Source organism: Primulina huaijiensis, chromosome 2 (genome assembly GCF_012295235.1).
Source record: "Primulina huaijiensis isolate GDHJ02 chromosome 2, ASM1229523v2, whole genome shotgun sequence".
Taxonomy (NCBI): Eukaryota; Viridiplantae; Streptophyta; class Magnoliopsida; order Lamiales; family Gesneriaceae; genus Primulina; species Primulina huaijiensis.
In genome coordinates this window covers 30582343-30603397 of record NC_133307.1, presented here as the reverse complement: position 1 = coordinate 30603397, position 21055 = coordinate 30582343, and the positions used below count along the sequence as shown (strand labels likewise).

The 21055-nt window shown below is 35.9% G+C and overlaps 5 protein-coding genes across 7 annotated transcripts; 2 read left to right on the top strand and 3 right to left on the bottom strand.

Annotated features, from left to right (window-relative positions):
• Window positions 1–420: 420 nt before the first annotated feature.
• Window positions 421–4048, bottom strand: LOC140971552 (uncharacterized). Its single transcript, XM_073433867.1, has one exon. The coding sequence runs from the start codon at window positions 3908–3910 to the stop codon at window positions 524–526; it is 3387 nt and encodes a 1128-aa protein (XP_073289968.1). The 5' UTR covers window positions 3911–4048; the 3' UTR covers window positions 421–523.
• Window positions 4049–7500: 3452 nt separating this feature from the next.
• On the top strand, window positions 7501–11155 carry LOC140971551 (SH3 domain-containing protein 2-like). The gene is made up of 10 exons (XM_073433866.1): window positions 7501–7651; window positions 8476–8595; window positions 8683–8752; window positions 8871–9022; window positions 9225–9326; window positions 9492–9692; window positions 9807–9869; window positions 9984–10133; window positions 10359–10433; window positions 10821–11155. Exons 1-10 carry the CDS (start codon window positions 7592–7594, stop codon window positions 10935–10937), a joined length of 1110 nt encoding a protein of 369 aa, XP_073289967.1. The 5' UTR covers window positions 7501–7591; the 3' UTR covers window positions 10938–11155.
• A 152-nt stretch (window positions 11156–11307) lies between these two features.
• On the top strand, window positions 11308–14099 carry LOC140971550 (pentatricopeptide repeat-containing protein At3g26782, mitochondrial). Of its 2 annotated transcripts, XR_012174323.1 has the most exons (3): window positions 11308–12488; window positions 12581–13804; window positions 13903–14099. XR_012174323.1 is itself a non-coding variant. In XM_073433865.1 (2 exons), the coding sequence occupies exons 1-2, from the start codon at window positions 11550–11552 to the stop codon at window positions 13622–13624; spliced, it is 1983 nt and encodes a 660-aa protein (XP_073289966.1). In that variant the 5' UTR covers window positions 11308–11549; the 3' UTR covers window positions 13625–14099. The 2 variants fall into 2 exon arrangements, 1 of the variants encoding a protein (XP_073289966.1); XM_073433865.1 differs by having other exon boundaries at window positions 12581–14099.
• A 1693-nt stretch (window positions 14100–15792) lies between these two features.
• Window positions 15793–17147, bottom strand: LOC140961583 (B-box zinc finger protein 20-like). The gene is made up of 3 exons (XM_073420220.1): window positions 16849–17147; window positions 16350–16760; window positions 15793–16263 (listed from the first exon to the last, which is right to left on the bottom strand). The coding sequence occupies exons 1-3, from the start codon at window positions 17032–17034 to the stop codon at window positions 16033–16035; spliced, it is 828 nt and encodes a 275-aa protein (XP_073276321.1). The 5' UTR covers window positions 17035–17147; the 3' UTR covers window positions 15793–16032.
• A 1277-nt stretch (window positions 17148–18424) lies between these two features.
• Window positions 18425–20497, bottom strand: LOC140961574 (floral homeotic protein DEFICIENS). 2 transcript variants are annotated; one of them, XM_073420197.1, is made up of 7 exons: window positions 20196–20493; window positions 20024–20090; window positions 19714–19775; window positions 19540–19639; window positions 19105–19146; window positions 18953–18997; window positions 18425–18762 (listed from the first exon to the last, which is right to left on the bottom strand). In XM_073420197.1, the coding sequence occupies exons 1-7, from the start codon at window positions 20381–20383 to the stop codon at window positions 18592–18594; spliced, it is 675 nt and encodes a 224-aa protein (XP_073276298.1). In that variant the 5' UTR covers window positions 20384–20493; the 3' UTR covers window positions 18425–18591. The 2 variants fall into 2 exon arrangements, with proteins under 2 accessions (XP_073276298.1, XP_073276308.1); XM_073420207.1 differs by lacking the exon at window positions 18953–18997 and having other exon boundaries at window positions 20196–20497.
• Window positions 20498–21055: the final 558 nt, after the last annotated feature.

Sequence of the window (21055 nt, the reverse complement as noted above, 5' to 3'; positions counted from 1 at the left end):
AATGAGAACTTTTATACATATATATATATATATATATAAGAATGAATACACATGGGAAGATGCCAGGTGGCCTTTCAGTTTTATGTCCTTTTTCATGTTTAGATTTAGATTACATAATTAATACGTTGCATGAAAGTAAGGGCATTTTTGTAATATAAAATTCGAGTTTATTAGGGAAAGTGTTTGTAAATTTTATATAAAAACAATTAATTAATATAATTAAATGCAAGACAAATTAGTCTTTGAAAGCAAAATTAGTTTGGCTCAGACAATTGAGCAAGCTGAATTTATGTTAAAACATTGAATTGATTTAATAAATTATAAACGAAAAGGTCGTGAAAACATGATCGTTTCACCACTGATCATCAAATGGAAAACTTGAAATTTGATTAAAGCAAGAGTTTGACACAAGAAGAGATCGAATCTCCAACAAATTTCAATGCGATTTTAATCATGATTCATACATTAAAAGAATACACACATGACTACATAAAATGAATGAATTCTAACAGAACATCGATTTTCAGTTGGGTGAAGGAAGCGTTGTGGGATCAGCTGAGGAAGGAAGTTCTTGACCTAGCCGACAACCTTCGAGCATAAAAACTACATCGTTCATGGAAGGCCTCTCCATAGGGTCGGGCATTGTGCAGAGCAATCCAACTTTAACCCCTAGCAAGAACTCTTCCCACTCAGATGACTCGGGGTCGAGTTCGAGCAAACCGGGCTCGAGAAGCTCCGAAACTTGGCCCCTTTGTAACTGCCTCTTCACCCATTTCACAATATCCTCATCTTGAGTGAACATCACCGGTTTTTTCCCGGTTAGAATTTCCAGCACCACGATCCCAAAACTATATACATCCGCTTCTTTACTGGGTTCCCCTGTTAGCGTGGCTTCTGGTGCCACATAACCGATAGTTCCGACTGGTGTGGTGGATGTGGAAGCTTCAGCGGGAGTTGGTATCGTTACTTTATCCAACCCGAAATCAGAAAGATGAGCTTCGAAATCAGCATCAAAGAGGACATTTTGTGGCTTTACATCACCATGGATTATAGAGACAGAATGCAAGAATGATAGACCGCGAGCTATTCCTAGTGCAATAAGATGACGCATTGGCCAGTTTAAGACATGCCCTTCTTGATGTGATGCTTCTTGAAGAAGAGTGCCCAAGTTTCCATTTGGCATGTAATCGTAAACAAGAAGTCGCATATCAGGAGGTGGCCCTGCATAATAGCCTCTAAGAACTGTTAAGTTGCGGTGTTTAACTTTGCCAAGAGATTCAGCTTCTTTACGGAAGGTGTTCTCTTCGATAGATGTGTTGGGAAGACGACGAATTGCAAGAACCATTCCATCAGCATAAGTAGCTTTAAACAACAGCCCATATTTACCCCTGCTCAACACGTTTTCCTCATCAAATTGCCTTGTGGCCTCCACAGTTTCTGCATATGTAATCTTGTTATTAAACATGATAAGCTTCGGAGCCCCATTCTCACCACTTCCCCGTGCCCCTTGTGAACCGGGACTCGGGCTCCGTTTCTTCTCTCCATCCGAATCAGCTCGCAACTTCTTGCGCCATCTTAGGAGACTGTATATGTACCCACAACAGCAGAACAGCATTATCAAGCTCCCAGCTACAGCCACAGCTATAAAAAGAATCAATCTCCTCTTCCGTCTTTTCGTGCTAATGCAGTTCTTTTTCAAAGACCTCCCGCACAAATTTTCATTCATGGCATAAATGCTAGGATCACCAAATCGAGAAGCTAAGGCCCCTGGAATCTCACCCTCGAGATGATTAACTGACAAATTTAAGTGCAGCAAGGTAGAGATTGATGAAAGATATGCTGGGATAACTCCAGTCAGATTGTTTGAAGAGAGATCAAGTTCTGTTAAGTTCGTTAACCTTGGCAATGTTTCGGGAATGTGACCTGAGATGTGATTTGAATCCAATAATAAAGCAACCAAAGATGAACAGTTGGAAATTCCTTCTGGGATTTCACCTGTTAAACTGTTCTGGCCCAGGTCAAGCCTCTGTAAATTAGATAGAATGGAAAATTCGCTGGGAACATCACCGGTTATGCCATTTTCTCTGAGTTCTAAAACTTCGAGACCCGAACAATTGCTCAATTCGACGGGAATTGTACCATTCAATCGATTGTGTGACAATGAGAGAACGACCAATGATCTTAGAAATCCATAACTAATCGGAACCCCACCATGAAAACTATTCAATGAAAGATTAAGATACTGCAAACTCGACAAGCTACTGAACCCTTCAGGCACTTCACCAGACAAAGAATTATCATCCAAAGCCACAGCTTGTAAATTTGGCAACCCAAAGAGCTCAATAGGCAACTCTCCTGACAAGTTTTGCTTACTCAAATCAACGGTTTTGAGCCTCAAAAGATTCCCAATACTTGAAGGAATCACACCCGAGAACCCACAGCCACTCATATTCAGAACCTCCAACCCCTTCAATTCCCCAACGTTCAGCAGCACTCCATCTGAGAATTTGTTATTGCTTAAATTCAGAGTGCTCAAATTGTTAAGTCTCATCAACTCCGTTGGCACAGTGCCAATCAACTTATTATCACTCAAATCCAACGACTCTAACAAAAAAAGACCCCCTAAACTCACTGGAACCAAACCTGTGAACGAATTCCCACCAAGAATCAAGGCATTCAAACTCTTCATTCCTCCTAAAAAATCCGGAATCAAACCCGAAAATTTATTTTTCCCAAGATCAAGAACTCTCATGGAAACACATTTTGTCACACTTTCAGGAATTCCCCCACTTAAAGAATTATTACCCACTCTAAACAACTCCAAAGCGACTAAATTCCCAATGAGATCGGGCAACAGCCCAGAAATTGAATTCCCTGAAATATCTAAATTCTTTAGTGTAGAAATATTGGTTAAAAACCCAGGGAACACACCATTTATCTGATTCTCGTGAAGGTCTAAAACTTCAAGAACACTAACACACGTTCCTCCATCATTACTGTCAATTCCCGTGAACCCGTTAGAGCTCAGGATAAGAATTCTGACTGTAGCATTTAATGCCGATATTTTACAGAAAAGTGACGAAGAAACCATACCGGAGAGCTGATTACCCGGTAGGGAGATGACTTGAAGACTTCTGAGTGACCCCAACGTAGCCGGCACTACGCCGGAGAGCATATTATCCCCCCCGCTGAAGTGGATAAGCGAAGAACAGTTAGCTAGGGCAGATGGAATAGTACCGTATAATTCGTTATCGTCGAGCCACAAGAATTGTAACTGCTGCAATGCTCCAATATCTGCCGGAATTGCGCCGGAGAAAAGGTTGAACGAAAAGTTTATGAGCTGGAGCTGGTGGCTCGACGAGAAACCGTCTGGCATTTCGCCGGAGAACGAATTTGAACTGAGATCAAGTACTTTCAAACTCACCGGAAGTTCCCCGTAGACTCTTCCGGATATGAAATTGTGAGCTAGGTTAAGAACTTGGAGATTCGTGAGATTCGAGAAAAATGCCGGGGAAATTTCTCCAGTGAGTGAGTTGTACTGCAAATAGATAACACGTAGAAGCGAGCACTCGGAGAGTGAGCTTGGGATTGAGCCATTCAAGTTGTTCGAATGCAGGCTAATCCGGCGCAGCTGGCGCAGGTTGCCGAGCTGGTCGCTGAGCCGGCCGCTGAGCTGCATCCGCGGCAGGCGGAGCTCGTGCACTCTGCCATCGGCGCACAGAATGCCGCTCCAGTCGCACGGCGCGGCTGGCGTGGAGGCTTCCCAGCCATCCATCATGCCGCGAGGGTCGTGTAGATTGACTTTGAATGAAAGTAACGCCTGGATTTCGGAGTCCATGCCGGCGCATGTTACGGAGGCGGTAACGGCGGCCCAGAGCACCACCACGAAGAGGTTACTAGCCGTTGACATGGGGAGATACGAAGAATGACGACGATGTCCGGGTGAAGTGTTAGGAATGCGCAAAGGGAGCGTATTGTAGCAGCAGCAGAGCAGAAATTGAAATGAGGAAGGCCATAGTATTGAGAATGTATTTGAGCTGGAGTCAATTTTTGAAAAGGATAAAAAGAAACGCCTTTTTGCACTTTCTTCTAAAAGTCGCTATTCTTGGAATTTAGACATCATTAGTCCAACACCACCTTTTTCCCATGTTTTCTTATTTGGTTTCAAGATTTACATTTCCATTTTTGTACTAAATTTAGTGTTGGAAACAATTATTATATTCTAATATTCTTTAATCCTTTCTTATATTTGATAAGACATTAAATAATTATACATTTTTTTTATTTGGTTCACTCGTTTTATAAAAAAGAATAGTTCTATTGTGAGACGATCTCACGAATTTTTATATGCGAGACTGGTCAACCCTACCGATATTCACAATAAAAAATAATATTTTTAGCATAAAAGTAATATTTTTTCAAGGATGACCCAAATAAGATATTCATTTGACAAAATACGACCCGTGAGACCGTCTCACACAAATTTTTGCCTATAAAAAAATTATATTTATAAATCAATATGTCGATTTATCGTCTCTATATCATACATCAACAATAAATTTACTTTTTAAAAATAATTATATATGTGAAAATAATTAATTTTTTTTAAAAAAAAGTAGCCATCTATCTTGTGGTTGAAAGAAGATAGGGTCATAATACAACTTATTGTATTCAAAATAAACCCTTATTTATGGAGTCATTCATTGAGCATAACTCCCTCGATTCAAGTTGGGCTGTGTCCCCTATATAACTGACCAAAATTCATGCTCTATTAATAATGACTCAAGAATTACAAGTTACATTCTTGCTACATTTAATATTATATTTTCCATATTGTTTTCCGATAATGAATATAAATTTCATAAATAAATATAAAAAATAGATTATAAATTGGTATATTTGATTATTTAAGGTGTCACCTTCAAATTGTGAACTATGTGAGCTGTGAGTTCTGACCATATAAGATAAAATTGTGATTATTGTGAACAATGTGAGCTGTGAGTTCATATATATATATACACACACACACACACACACACACACACACTATACTATACTAATAATTAAATTTTGAGATGGCCCTACACTCCTCCATATATTCGTCGTGAGTTTTCATTATTTTTATTTTCTTTTTCTTTTTTTGAAAAGGAGTTTTTATTATTCCATGCACATAACTTTCACAATTTACCAGTATCTATTAATGATAGAAAACAATCGTTTTTAAATAAAATTTTAGACTCGAATTTTTATGAATGTGAGTCCGAATATTTCTTCCGTAATAAATCCATTTTCATTAGATTTTCAATTGAATGTGGCTTCAAAAATGAAAAAGTGTTGGAAAAAAAGTTGGAGATTTAACAGAAAGGGATTTTTTAGTTGGGGAGGGATACTCATGAAAGCGACAAAATGGGAAACGGTGTTGTGTAGATTTGTTTGTTTGGTTGAAATTGAAATAGAGTTTTTTTAAAATAAAAAATAAAAAAAAAAAGTTGGTGAAATTTTATTGCTTAAAAATTTAATATTTTGAAAAATCTGTTTATTGTGTCATCCAAAATTGCTTCAATAATTGATCAATTTTATTTCAGATCTGATTGGATGGTTAGAGAACATTATTTTTAAATTTAGTTTTGTGAATTTTTTTTAGTAGAGCAGGCTTGTCGCAAAATGAATGGTTCATAAATAGGAATGCTACGAGGAACCGCCAAAAGACACTTAGAAATTTCGGCAGTCAAATGTATGTTGTTTTTCACATCACAATGTTCCTTGTAATATTCACTAGCTTAGGATACACACAATTTATTTAACCCCAACGTCTACTCTAAATTTATACAGACTATATTTGCATCCAAAGGGTGAACAAGGGAAGATTGTTTATCTAGCTTGTAGGATTAGTCAGACGAAGTCTAGAAATTCAAGACAGAGCGCCAATTCATGCCATTGAGATCACATTTAATTCGAATATATATATCTGCCCGTGTCAAAATTTGATGTACATTTTTATCCTGGTTCGATCATTGGAGGAAACTCACGGCAGTACTGCATTTAGTATTATTATGCAAGCAATACGATCTTTCTCATGTCTCGGTGTATTCAGACTCGTTGGGGACAGTCCAAACAGTGCCAACGGAATGTGTTTTAATTAATCAAATCAAAGAGTACTTGATGCATGACAATATGTTTGATGGTTTTCAGTACTATAATTTATATTTATTTTGGATGCTGAATAATATTTCAAGAACTTGAGAAATCGCCCTCCCTCCTAGCTACGACATATGAGCTGTGCCATCGAAACCAAGACACGCCTCATGCATGATTTCGTCATACAACAAGCATGCACAACGTAATCAAACTTGAAGCTCAAAATATACATACTTAATTTATGGGATTTATTCGCACAAGAAAATCACAAAGCATCCTTAAATATTGAATCAAACTCAGAGGTCATGATCATGAGGTCAATTTCTGTAGTCTTGCTGGTGATGGTGTTGGCAGTACTTTCAGGTGGGTCATTCCCGGCGCCGCCACCTTCATCATCGGATGACTTCCTCCGAGCTCCCAGTCCTCCTGCGGCGGTGATGGAGGAGGAGGAGGAGGATTACGGGATATGGAATCCGTCTCCATATTTTGGTGGTGGAGACTACAGAGGTCTCATTCCTCATGCAATTGCTGCCTGCTTCCCCCATCTATCTCGCTGTTCATACTTCCAGGAATTAGATGAATCATCTGAGCATTGAGATTTATGAATTAATTAACAGTTATAAATGATTATGAATGTATTTTAATTTGATAATAATCATATAGAATCATGTGTATATTTAATTTAAATACAAAATTTAGAATTTATGAAGATCATGGTTCCAATATAATCCTCTAGACCGCTCGCTGTATTTGATAATAATTGAGTATTTTTTAAATGAAAATTCTTTGTTACTATTGTATTCAAACAATAAAATTAATTGTACTTTAAAAAAACACTTAAAAATCTAGATTAATAGATTGTTTTAACTCTCTACCATTTATGCAATTAATTGAGTTAAATTAACTTCAATAATATTTTTGATCAAGAAAATTTTTAACCACAAAATTTTGATAAGAGACTCGTTATATGTACCAATACCATTTTATACGCATTGCATGTCTGTATGATCAAAAAATTTTTTTTATAGCTTTTTTAGTTTCAATAACTTTTGTAATCGGTTAATGGAGTATTGATAGTTTTTTAACTTGTCAAGGGATATCTCAGTATAACTATCTTTATTTATATATTATATAATTTGAGTAATATGATCATTATCAAAATCGATAAAAAAAAATTATAATAATTTAATTACTGGACAAAGATGGTAATCAGAAATCAAATTAAATGTAATCACATGAAAGTTTACTTAATTAAATCACTCTTGCATGAAATTAAAAAGATATATAAGATAAAATTATTAAATTCCATTAATTTATCTTTTTTAATGGAAAACAAACATTATATCAATAGAAATTTAAAATGTTAATTTATTATATCAAGAGAGAGTAGAGCGTGAACCGAAAAGACCCAACAAATTCAAAATCTCCTTCTCCCAACATTTACACAAATTTCATGGAAGCTATCAGAAAACAAGCATCGAAGCTCAGAGAACAAGTAGCCAAGCAACAGCAAGTATGCTATTCCATCTCTTCCTTTCACACGCACACAGAATTTGTTCAATTAGTTTTGGCGAACCAGTTTCAGAGGAGTACCGCTCATTTACTGTTTTAAAATATGCGATCTTTAATGATGTTCAGTTGTTTTCTACCGTTAATGAATGTTTTAGTAGATATAGCATTTGTGCGGCTTTCTGTATTTTGTGGAAAATTTTGACATTTTTCTGAATATTAGGATGATTGCGGTGTTTTTTCTTTATAAATTAAACATGACAAGTAATGGAGTTGAAGTAAACTCCAGGTAAACAAACACTAGTAGGACTGTCGGAGTGTCAAACATAGCATTATTGTTCTCTCGAGCTAATAAATAAATCCTATTACCTAACTAGTGGCCATTGCCTTTTACTTGCTACCATTGGAGATGACGAAAATGATCTGCAATGTATGTGTAAGTGTAGCCAATGTGTGATAATTTTTTCAAATTTGTATATATGAAATAAAATTATGTCATGGCATCTGATAAGTGATTCACAAACTAAATGGTAACAGTTAAATAAACATTTCTTAAAAAGAAAGCTAATTTGAATGGACGTTAAACACACAATGCTTTCTTTTAAGGCGCGAAGTGGGCCTTAGAGATGCACCAAGTCACTTTCTTTATGGCTTATGCATGTCCAAGGCACGCATCTTTAAAGGGCTGCGGCTTGGCATGTCTCTTGGTTCAAAAGCTGAGCCTCGCTGTGCCTTGTGGGCTTTAATAAGCTTTGATTGGTTGTAGTTATTGTTGTATAATGACAACAAATCAGATTTCTTTATTTATTGGGATCTGTTGTGGACAAGGCTGTCCTCAAACAATTTGGTGCTGGGCTTGGTGATTCAGAAAATATTGTGACTGATGAGACTGAGCTTCAACGGCATCAAAACTTGGAGAATCTATACATATCGACTCGTGCTGCCAAGGTTATTCAATTGTCTTTACCTATAGATGTGAGGAATTTTCCTGTGACCATGTGATTCTATATTTTTTGCCTTTTTTTTTGTTCTCAGCGTTTTCAAAGAGAGATTGTTCGTGGCGTCGATGGTTATATCGTGACCGGAACCAAGCTGGTTCAGAGTGGTAAGATTCTTTAAGATGAAAATTTTAAGAAAGTTTCTTAAATTTCTCATCTTTAGTGATTCCTCACGACAACCAGAAATCAGAATCATGGCTAATGAAGAGGTCATTTCTTCAACAGGTACAAAATTATCTGAAGATAGCAGAAAATATGGTACCGAAAACACATGCACCAGTGGCAGTGTTTTATCCAAAGTGGCATTAAGCTTTAGCAGAGCTCGTTTTCAAATAGAAAAAGAGTATAAAAATCTTCTAACAGCTCTGGGAACACAGGTTCTGTGACATGATTAGCCAAATATAATCTGGTGCCAGTTTTGCCAGATCTGATCTACTGCACAATTAAAATATATCTGGCTAATAATATGTGCTGCATTTTCTGTTCTAAGTTCTATCCTGTATCTATCGATTTCATTTCGAAGCAAATTTGTGTTTCCTACGCTATTACTATATCCAGTGATGAAAATAATTCTTCCAGGTTGCAGAGCCTTTAAGAGCCATGGTAGTCGGATCTCCGCTAGAGGATGCTAGACAACTTGCACAGAGATATGATAGAGTAAGACAGGAAGCTGAAGCTCAGGTATAATACTTTGAAATGCGACACATGCCATGTGATGAACTCTGTTCTTCACAAAATTCGGCAATGCCTACTGAAGAAAAATACGTTTTCATATGCCATAATTATGAAGTTCCATGATGCATCACATAACCATTTTCTGCTCTCATTTGGGGTTGTCCCAGACAGGTTGTTGAAGTCTCCAGGCGACAAGTTAGATTGAGGGAGCCAAATTTAAATTCAGATAACATGTTAAAGCTGGAAGCTGCAGAAACGAAACTTGATGAGCTCAAGTCAAACATGACTAGCCTGGGTAAAGAAGCTGGAGCTGCAATGGCAGCTGTAGAAGGTCAACAGCAAAGATTGACTCTCCGGCGACTAGTATCCATGGTAATGTATTTTGTTTGCGCTCTATTTTTTTACAAAAATTTCTCCAGATAAATATAGGTATCCACAGGATTGGCATTGTTAACTCTTCGGTTCATAAATTCTCTCTTATTCAAGGTTGCAGCTGAGCGCGCTTATCACCAGCATGTTTTACAGATACTTGATGAGCTACGGGAGGAGGTACAAATCGATCAAATCATTCTTAAAGTATCTGTTATCATAAAATAACCTCTTTTTATTTAGTTTGAGATAAGGGTTGTCTGCTTACTGATAGATATTTTTGTGGAATGGCAGATGTTGTCTGACCGTCAATCTTTTGAAGCTTCCCCTATTTCAGCTGCAGATGAAACGATCCCTCCAGTTTCAGACAACAAGTTGGAAAATTTATTTGCTTCTCAGACATATAATGGGTTCACTGATGGCATGGGATACTTCTTGGGCGAGGTACTTGATGTTTTTCTTTGTTTTGTCTGTGGCCCCTCATGTCTTATATGGCTGTTTATGTGATACAATAATAAAAAAGTGGCATTTGAGCGGCTCTACAATGAAAAAATTGATTTATCATGTCGGCAGACCCTTAATCGTGCAGCCTCTTAATGATTATTGAGTGTGCATGTTTCTAATTTGTGTTTTTAAGTGTCTGATCATGATGCATCCATCTTATTGTAGGTCATTCATTCATATGAAGCGGAGTCTGATGTAGAGTTGACTTTAGCAATCGGTGACTATGTTGTTGTTCGAAAGGTCTGTATTTCAACTTTATTTTCTTCTTGTAATAGTCTTTTGTGTGTGAAGAGTCATGTTTTTACTATACTTTTTGTCCCATAATTGATAGTATATTTTGCAATTAATGTGAACCGAGGGGCGAGGACCAACGTTATTACTTCCTACCTATATGCATTGAAAAAGAACTTGGGACATGGGGTGAGGGATCTGATGAACCTTTATGAAGACACATTAGCCTTCACCAATGTATCATTATTATAATCAAGCATTTCCTCAACAAACCTATAGGATCCCATATGAAATTATGTCAAGCTCACCTGCAATTTTCTTGACGATTCATTAATGTGGTGTTTGTTCTTAGTTTCGTTTTGTTTATGGTGCCGACTATGGTTTGATGATTTGCAGGTGACCCACAGTGGTTGGGCTGAAGGCGAATGCAAAGGGAAAGCAGGGTGGTTCCCATTTGGATATGTCGAGAGACGAGAACGTGTTCTTGCTAGCAAAGTAGCTGAAGTTTTTTAGGCTTGATTGTTGGCACCTTCGTTTGTGCCTCCGCATTTTTTTTGCCCCACAATCTTTACTTTTATTCGCATGCCCAACTGAAAGTGGGTCTTATCAATGCTGGAACTTAAAATGATCTAATATATGTTCAACGTAAGAATCATTTATATTTTCATATAAATGTCGAGTATTTCGTCAGATTGGTAATCTTCTACTGTAACGAAACACGCCACTGATTATCAAGGGGTTATGAACGAAATACTTGGTAAATGTGGAAAATTCATTATATGAAAAATTGAGGACTAAACTTTATATTTTGCTAAAAAAATTCAGTTAACAGCTTTAACATGTATATTTATTTATAGAAATGTGTCATCGATATGGAGTAATAGCTGTTTGAGAAGTTCAAATTTAGGAACAAAAATAGAAGTTGCTCAACTTGTTTTTGTCGTAAAAGTCTTTCGTACAAAATTCAAATTAAATAAAAGAATTTTCAAAAAAAAAAGTTTCAGCAAGGTCCCAAATGTCTCCTCCCGCTTCACTAAAACGCAGATTGCAATGCTAGGTGTCGCTGAATTGAAGATCAATGGGGTAGTTTGCGAATGATTGAACAAAAAGGGTGGTGGGAGCGGAATGATCAAAGCTGAGTACTGGAGATGGAAATCACGTATATTGTCATGCAAACGCCGTTGTCTTTATTCTACCAATGCAAATATCGCAAATCTGTTCAACAAGTATGTGGACAAGAGTAGTATCTTTTCTTGGAACTCCATCATCGGCGAATTGGCTCGAAGTGGCAACCCAGTGGAAGCGCTCAAAGCTTTTTCTTTCATGCGCAAGTCATTACTCAGACCCAACCGTTCAACTTTTCCTTGTGCTATCAAATCCTGCTCTGCGCTCTGTGATCTCAGTTCGGGAAAGCAAGCCCACCAACAAGCCTTCGTCTTTGGTTATGGTTCTGATATTTTTATAACGTCCGCACTCGTTGATATGTATTCCAAATGCGGAGAGTTGGACGATGCAAGAAAAGTGTTTGACGAAATTCCGCGCAGAAACGTGGTTTCTTGGACGTCTATGATAAATGGGTATGTTCAAAATGATTATCCCCGCGAAGCATTGTTGCTTTTTAAAAAGCAGTTGGCTGAAGATATCGAAAGCAGCTCTGAGGAGGAAGAAGAGTGCATTGACGGGGTTGCCATGGCTTCGATTTTTTCAGCATGTTCTCGAGTTTGTGAGAAGTATGTCACGCAAGTGGTTTATGGCTTTGTGATCAAAAGAGGATTGGATGCAGTTTTGGTTGTCGGCAATACTTTGATAGAGGCTTTTGCCAAGTGTGACACCGTAGAGTTTTCTAGGAAGGTGTTTGATGATATGGATGAAAGAGATTTGATTTCTTGGAATTCTATGATTGCCGTTTGTGTGCAGAATGGGTTAGCTGTAGAGGCCGTTGAAGTTTTCCGTTTAATGGTAACGAGTGCAGAGCTTGAGTATAATGCAGTGACGTTGTCTACTGTTTTGTTTTCTTGTGCGAATTGTGGAGCGCTGCAAATTGGCAAGTGTGTGCACGATCAGGTACCTTCAAATTTACTAATTGATGATACATTTTGGGCTATGTTTTGGTTTGTTTTACTTTAGCAATATTTTGGGTTTCTTTGACTATGTAGGTTATAAAGAAGAATCTTGAGAATGATGTTTACGTAGGCACTTCAATTATTGACATGTATAGCAAATGTGGGAGAGTAAATATGGCAAGAAGAGTGTTCGATAGGATGAATGAAAAGAATGTAAAGTCCTGGTCTGCCATGGTTGCTGGTTACGGGATGCATGGTCAAGCGAAGGAAGCGCTTGAAGTATTCTCTGGTATGATTCAGGCAGGTCTAAAACCAAACAGCATCAGTTTTGTATCAGTCCTCTCAGCTTGTTGCCATGGTGGCCTGGTAGATGAAGGGTGGCACTGGTTTTGCGCGATGCAACATAGGTTTAATATAGAACCAAGTATAGAACATTATGGTTGCATGGTTGATCTTCTTGGTCGTGTAGGTTATGTAACAAAGGCTTATAATTTGATCACGGAGATGAGGGTGAGACCTGATTTTGTTATTTGGTGTTCCCTTTTAGCTGCCTGCAGAATCCATAAAAATGTGGATCTTGGGGAGATATCTGCGAATAAATTGTTTGAGTTGGATCGAAACAACTCGGTTTATTACACATTACTCTCAAATATTTATGCTGATGCCGGTAGGTGGGAAGATGTAGAAAGAATGAGGGTGTTAATGAAAAACCGGGGATTTGTTAAATCACCTGGATTTAGTCTCATTGAACTTAAGGGTTGTGTTCATACTTTTCTTGCTGGGGACAGGAAACATCCTCAGCACGAGAAGATTTACAATTATCTGGATGAATTATCTGTGAAGCTGCTAGAGGTTGGATATGTACCCTCTGTAGCATCAGTGCTTCACGATGTCGACGAGGAAGAGAAGGAAATTGTGTTACGAATTCACAGTGAGAAGCTTGCTGTGGCTTTTGGGATTCTAAACACCGTGGCAGGGAGTACCATCCAGGTGATTAAAAATCTTAGAACTTGCGGAGACTGTCATACTGTGGTTAAGCTGATATCCAAGATCACTGGTCGTGAAATCATTATAAGAGATCCTAAAAGGTTTCACCATTTCAGATATGGTACTTGTTCATGTGGGGATTACTGGTGATATTATACAAGAATGCAAGTAGTAACGGGCTGAATCTGCTAACAAACTTATTGATTGCGTATACATGCTATTCAGTTTAGGGGAATTTGAATTCCATCCAACTTCACTTCTCTTGATGATGAACCCGAGATCCGATAAGGGCGCCACAAGAATCGCCGTCAATGTGCTTATAATGCTCAAGTCAGTTTCATGTTTTAGCTGGTATAGTTTACCTATCCTCTATTTACGAATATAGAAGAACTTCAATCCATAAAGTGTTATCAATTTTCAATTCACAGGGCTAAAGTATGGGGATATAATTTCGATTGGTTAGAAATAGAAATCTGATCGGTCACCCGTCATTCCCATCATCACTAATGTTGGATATTCTCTATCCAACTGGATTGATGTTGGAAAAGTGTTTTCTAGCTTTACTCGAGATCCTTCGTCGTCAGATAGTGAAGAATTAGAATTAAACCTTCCCTCCAAACATAAGGAAACTTGAAAATAGATACTCCTATAATATGAGATATTTTATGAATTCACTTGAGAAAATTGTATTTTAATATTATTGTACTAAAAACAAATTACTATATGGTAAAAAAAATTTGAAGCATTGGATATGAAAGGGTTGATGGAGAGGTTTGGATAATTGGTCCATGAAAGATTTAATTATTGGAAATCATGTCTTGCATATCACAATTGGCCCACAAATTTTTTCCCTGCCTCCTTTGTTCCTATCTATATGTCAGCTTCAAATTAAATCCAACTACCGATTCTTTCCCCTTTTCCGGTCATTTGGACTCCCATATATTTTTTAAGTGGTTAAAAAGAGAACGCCGAAAAACAAAAAGGAAAAAAAAATCTAATATCAACTCATGATTCGGGGCTTTTTGTCGATGATATTTTTAAAATCACATATGGTAAGATATATTAGAGATGTCAAAACCGATTAATAGGATTAGCTGGTATGATTTTTTGATATGTTTGAAAAATTTTCAATTCAATCACTTATTTTATGTGACGGGTGGAACTTACCAATTTTGTTTATAATTATATTGACTGTTGTAGTGAACTGACTTGCAACCTGTCACAACCCACCATGAGACGGACTTAGTTTCACACCTCACCTTTTCCTTACCATTTACTTTTCAAAAAATTGTGTGTAAAGACCAGGATCTATGTTTGTTAACAAAGAAAGTGTGATTTATCAGCCAAAAATTTCACTAGTTTTCTTCTCTTAATTTCAAAATTCATTTTTGTTCTTTTTCAACGTGGATGGCTAGTTTGGTCTTGGAGCGTATTATAAAGTTTATCCTCTTTTTTGTTTCCTAATCAAATGTTGCGTTTAAAACAATTGACCAATCAATTTCATCAATGTCGAAGAGTAACATAAGACAATTTGAGTCAATTTACTTCTTATTTTATATAAATTTAATTTAAATTATACTTCATCCGTCTCACTTAGTTTTTTCATACAGATTAACCTGTTATTGGGAAAAAAAATTATACATGCAAATTTTTTAAACCACTATTATTCAATGATATTAAAAAAAAAAATTGAATACAATTATAAACATTAAATAAGACTATATTATTAAAATAATTTATTAAATATGAAAAATGAACAATATATTTAAGACGAACGAAAAAAAAACATATAATTATTTCAGAAAGAATAAATCATATAATAAATATTTAAAAACTAAATCGTTAGTCGAAAAGTTAAAGAACTTGACCATAGATATTGAAATGAAACTGACAAACATTTTTAAAAAAATTGGAGGGTACTTTTGTCACTTCAGAAGAAGATTTACAAGGTTCAAGATTTTTGGAGGAAAACCCAAATGGATAACGTGAAAGTGATAACGACCATATGTGTGTGTGTGTGTATATAATGAAAAAGGAAAGATCGAAGGCTGCAAAAGGCATGAATCTTTTTTGTCCTCACAAAGGGGATTTTGAACTAAACTGAACAAAGCCTATCCAATGGGTGACGGTCGGTAGTCCACATCTTACAACTCATAAAGATCTTCATACCATGACATAATCCGAGTCACTTTAAATTTAACATAGAAAATTTTGGTAAAGATCGAACTTTTTTAGAACAATGGAGATAAAGACCGCATTTTTCATTGCAAGTTCCACAGTTTCAAATCAAATTGCATGAATTTTCTTGAAAGCGCAACGCTAAAAACACTTCGCTTGATACAATGGATTTTTTCATTGGACGCAACATAAGATAGATGTTAACAGACAAAAAGGTACATCCAAGTCCAAACATGGAGGAAAAAGGGGACAAAAGATGGGTCATAATATCAAACTAGTTCATTAAAAAAGAGAAGAAAATACAAATTGATCAAATAAACGATTTTAGGAAATGGGTTCCTAAAAGGATAATTGATTTCTTAATGGCACATTCAGGGAGTTCAATATCTCTTGGAAGCAGCCGAGGGTGGACAAATCCACTGTGGGACAGCAGCGAAAGTATCATCCTCGCTCCATTTTCTGCTAGATTTTATACTATTTAAAGCAAATTCCCCATTTGTGGGCTGCATTTGAGGGACCCAAAATCCCATATTTTCTACTGAAAATTCTATCATTTTGCTCTCAAAATCACCACCAAATAAGGGCTGCACCTGCACACCATTACCTCCATCCTGCAAAATGACCAAAGCAAATTAACTAATTTTCTTGAAATACAGATTTTTCACGTTTGGAATTAGTTTAAGATCAATATATAGACCTTACAGAAACCATAAGCAGTAGTGGAATCCAGAAAGTCTTCAACATGCCAACCAGGAAGGGTTTCCATCAAATACTCTGATATGGTACTCGCTGAAATCGAACCATTTAAGCTCGTAAACTGAACATGGCCTTCATCACAAGATTCTAGCGATGTGCATTGGACTGTTGTAATCTTCGAGGTGACGGGTATACTAGCAGTAAACGGCATATTTTTGGAGTCTTGGGGCTGGGGATAACTTGGAACTGTATCAGAAACATCATAAAGGGAAGAACTTGCAGAAGGGATGACACCAGTTAGTAGAAATCTGGTGTGCTTTTGAGTGTGCACATTTGCTTTGTGTATCGAAGCATCGCAATCTTTGCACAGAATAGCCCTGTCTTGGTGACAAAACAAGAAAGCTCTTTTCTCCTATTTATGCCATCGAATCAAACACAGATATGAGAAATTGATTCCACAAATTGAAGCCAAAGTAAAGTGGCGCAGAATTTTGTAATACCTTGCAGATGTCACAGACAGGGGATTGTTTGGGGGTGGGTTGGTCGAGGGAGAAGCGGTGGTGTTTCCCGGCGACCATGTTGGCGTGGTGAACCCGACGGTCGCAGGCGGGGCAGAGGGCGGCCTCATCCGCCGTGCAGAAGACAGATGCTTCCTCTTGGTTGCATACATCACACTGGAACTTCATTTGCTTGACTGGCTTCGTTTTTCGTTCTCCCTTTGTTTATTTGTATATCATTTCATTCTGATATCCTTGCAAAACACGTCAATCCCATATCTATGGACTTGAATTGTGGACTGTGTGGATTGGAGGTTCGGAGTTGATTTTATGTACAAAACAATAATAATTTAAAATATACAATATAATATAATTATAAGATATGGATATCATGTAACTTTTATATTTATCAATGCATTCTATTCTACTAAATGTTCCAATGAAGAGCACCAGAGATCAGTTGAACTCAATACTTCTCCCTTCAGTACTTCTAAATTATATTTTTTTAATAAACCATTTTTAGTATTTTACATTTAAAATACTTTCTAAAATTTTTAAAAAACTTGACCAAACTTGAAATAAATAAGCGATGGTTTTAGTATTTAGATAATTGAATTAGATGAAGTACTTTCTGCAAATGTGCCGACCTGTCGAAGATAACATGGGAAATTAAAATCAACTAGCAATCGAGTCCCATCCATTTGCAGGATAATAAAATATATATTAATGTTTTTTGAAAAAAAATAATAAATTTGGTATCCATGCTCAAGAGGATTACTGGATCGTATGTAAAAAAAATGTTACTAATTCAGGCAGAAAGACTAATAATTCCAAATAAAAATTATAAATTATTTAAGCGTGATTAACAATAAAATACTGAGGAAAATATTAATAAGATAGCAGCTTAGCTAAAAAGATTTGAGACAAATNCATATCAATATCTGTCGTTCAAAAAATAGCAACTTTCACGATTACATGTATATTTATTTATATTATATATATTTATCAATTATACATTTAAAATTAAAATAAAATCGAAATCGAATGTTTAGAGATCAAGGTTGAATAACTCGAAACGTTATCGAATGGATTTAACTTAAAATTTACAAATTGCACATCGTAAAGCAACGGTTTGATCATAATACTAATAATACTAATAATAATAATCGGAGTTAAATATGATCTGCAGACGGTTCAAACATCAAGCTTGTTATATTGAACAAGTCGATTTGGGCCAATTAGCCGCATACGATATAGCCCACGACCTTTAATTGGACCATTTTCCCAATGTCTTTTATTTTTCTTCAGTTTCTTATGTTTTTTTCTCTCTAGAGAAATATTTCGTACCCATTAATTAATAATTAAAACTTGTGTGAGACGGTCTCACGAGTCGTATTTTGTGATACGGATCTCTTATTTGGGTAATCAATGAAAAAATATTATTTTTTATTGTGAATATCGGTAGGGTTGACCCGTCTCACATATAAAGATTCGTGAGACCGCATCACAAGAGACATACTCTAATTAATATTCAACAAACTCATATATAGCACATAACGAACCAAAGCTCGAAGCAAGATTATCGTGAAAAAGTACCAAGCATTTTAATAGAAGTCATCATTGCATGCCACTAGTCTCACAGAAATCTTACCCCACAAAATACAAACAAAATATTCATATAACAACCACACACAAATTAGTTTTAATTCTCCAAACTTCGTTAAACATTTAGTAATAGAACCGACATTACTCGAGCAAAGCAAAAGTGGTAAGATCTGATCCCCCTACCCTGTGGAGACTTGGATGGTGATTAGTCGGGAGGCGTAGAGCGATTATACGATTCGGGTATCCAAGAACTGAATTATAATCCCCTTCATTGTCAACTAATCCGTAGTGTGGATCCTCTTGCCTTGCGTCCTGAATACATATGTGATCAAGCATTCATGATTTAAAAAAAGAAAAGAAAATTTGTTCTTATAAAAGGATGTGAAATTATAGGTGAATTGGTTAATATATATTGTCTTGTCATATTCCAAGCAAGCAAGCCTGTTAATGGTGCATTAATGAATTCATTAAACGCAGTTGATTGAGCAAAGAATATGCTTACGAATTCGAGAAGAAGATTTCTGTGTATTTCTTCCACGTTCCTTAACTAAATCAAACAGAGAAAATTATTGCAAACCAGTAAAACATAAAAGAGAAATATATAGAGAGAAAAAAAAAAGACAAAATGTAACATGTGTAGCAATATTATGGTACCTTTTTCTTCCCAGTCTCGATCTGGTTGCCCATAACTTTGTACTAAATTTGAAAAAATGTTGGAATTAGTGGATATATATTAAAATAAATCCATTTATTTCTGTAAAATGCTAAACTGAAATTCTTAACTATAAGTTTATAATGGATTACGTACGCGCGTTTTATATGAATTATAGGAAGATTTGTTCTCCCAGTCCGCATACTTTACAAATAACTTTTTTATCTCAGAAATTTCTAATTTAATGGCTTTAAGTAATTTGCTGGGGGAAATTTTCATATTTTTCGACAAAGTATCAGATCTAAGTGCTAAATAACCATAATTAATCAGATAGTCCATAGGGTTTTACTCAAGTCACCTTGATAATGAAAACCCTATTTTTTTTTAAAAAAAAAAAAAAATTGATTGTATACAGTAAAAGAAAATATAAAGTAAACCTTTCTTTCTCGAATGATCCTCAAAGAGTTGTCCATGTCTTCAATAAGATTCACCATTTGATGGTAGTCCAGATCATTCAAGCTCTCTCCCATCCTTTGTCTGAAATTATTATTCAAACTAACATAAATTAGTTCTTAAATCAACTATATAAAAATAATAATTGACATATATACCTAATCTCCCTCCTAAGATTTCTGTTAACCTCCTTAAGCTTCTTCAAGTGCTCTTGCATTTTCTGCAAAAAAAAATTGTACAACAAAAATGTCTATCCATGTGGAGCAGCAGATCTACGAAACTGAATGATGGTCTTGATTTTAACCCATAAAAAATAAATTTGTAGAGAAATAAAATATAAAATCTAGATACTTTTTCATTTGTGGGGGATCGATCTGGTTGGACAAATAGAATATCATATATATGGTTCTCTTGTTCTTGTTTTACTTTCATGTCAAAATATATAAATCGAAAACAACAACAAGAAACCTCATAGTGGGAGCTCCAAAGATCAACTCCAACAGCCTTCTGGTACTGATCAAACAACTGCTTGGTTCTTCATTCAAAAAAATTGAAAGAGCACAGGATTACAGGAAATTAAATCAAGATTTAGAACTGAATATTTAACATAATAAAAGGTGAGTGAATGTTTAAAAGGTACGTGGAGGAGGGGCTGATGTATTCGTGGAGCTTCTGAGTACTTGAGATCATGATAATGGAAACCTTTGCATCACATAGAACAGTAAGCTCGTGAGCTTTCTTGAAGAGCCCATTTCTTCTCTTGGAATACGTCACCTGCCTGTTTGTTTGGTTCTCTATTCTCTTGATCTGGATCTTGCCCCGAGCCATCTTTCTTCTGCTCTTCTTCCTGATTTCTTCCGTTTCTCTCCCAAAGTTTTTCTTAAGTGGTGATGAATGGAGATGTTAAAGGAAATGTTTGTTAGATTAAAATTGTCCGAAATAACTATAATTTTAATTTTTTTCCCCGGAAGAATAAGTAAATATACTAGCTAGCTAGTAGCAAGGGAACTCAACATTTTGAATATTTAATAAAATATAATAGCGAATTTTTTATTTTTCTTGTAACAAATTGCATGCCCATTTCAGACTCATTATTAACATTATGTGGATTCACTTATCTTAAAAGAAATTGAGATTTTCACCACCCAAATTGATATATATTACCATATTGTGATTTGTGTCTATTTTAAGTGTAAAAATTATTGCGCCCACACACACACACACACATATATTGATAAATTATATTTTTTATAAATTTGATTATGTTAACATCGTTTTATACTTTCACAATGTGAAATTACGATGTATATCCATGGATTTCTTTTTCCCTACCTTTTCTTAGTTTTATTGATTTATTTTACATTTTTTTGGTAATAGTAACAATAACAAGAGGAAGGGGGTTGAAGCTAAAGAATTGGTGGGACCATATGATACCAAAAATGGAAAGCCTTTCTTAAATGATGAAAAGGGGTGGCAGGATTAGATAAAGTAATTTAAGAA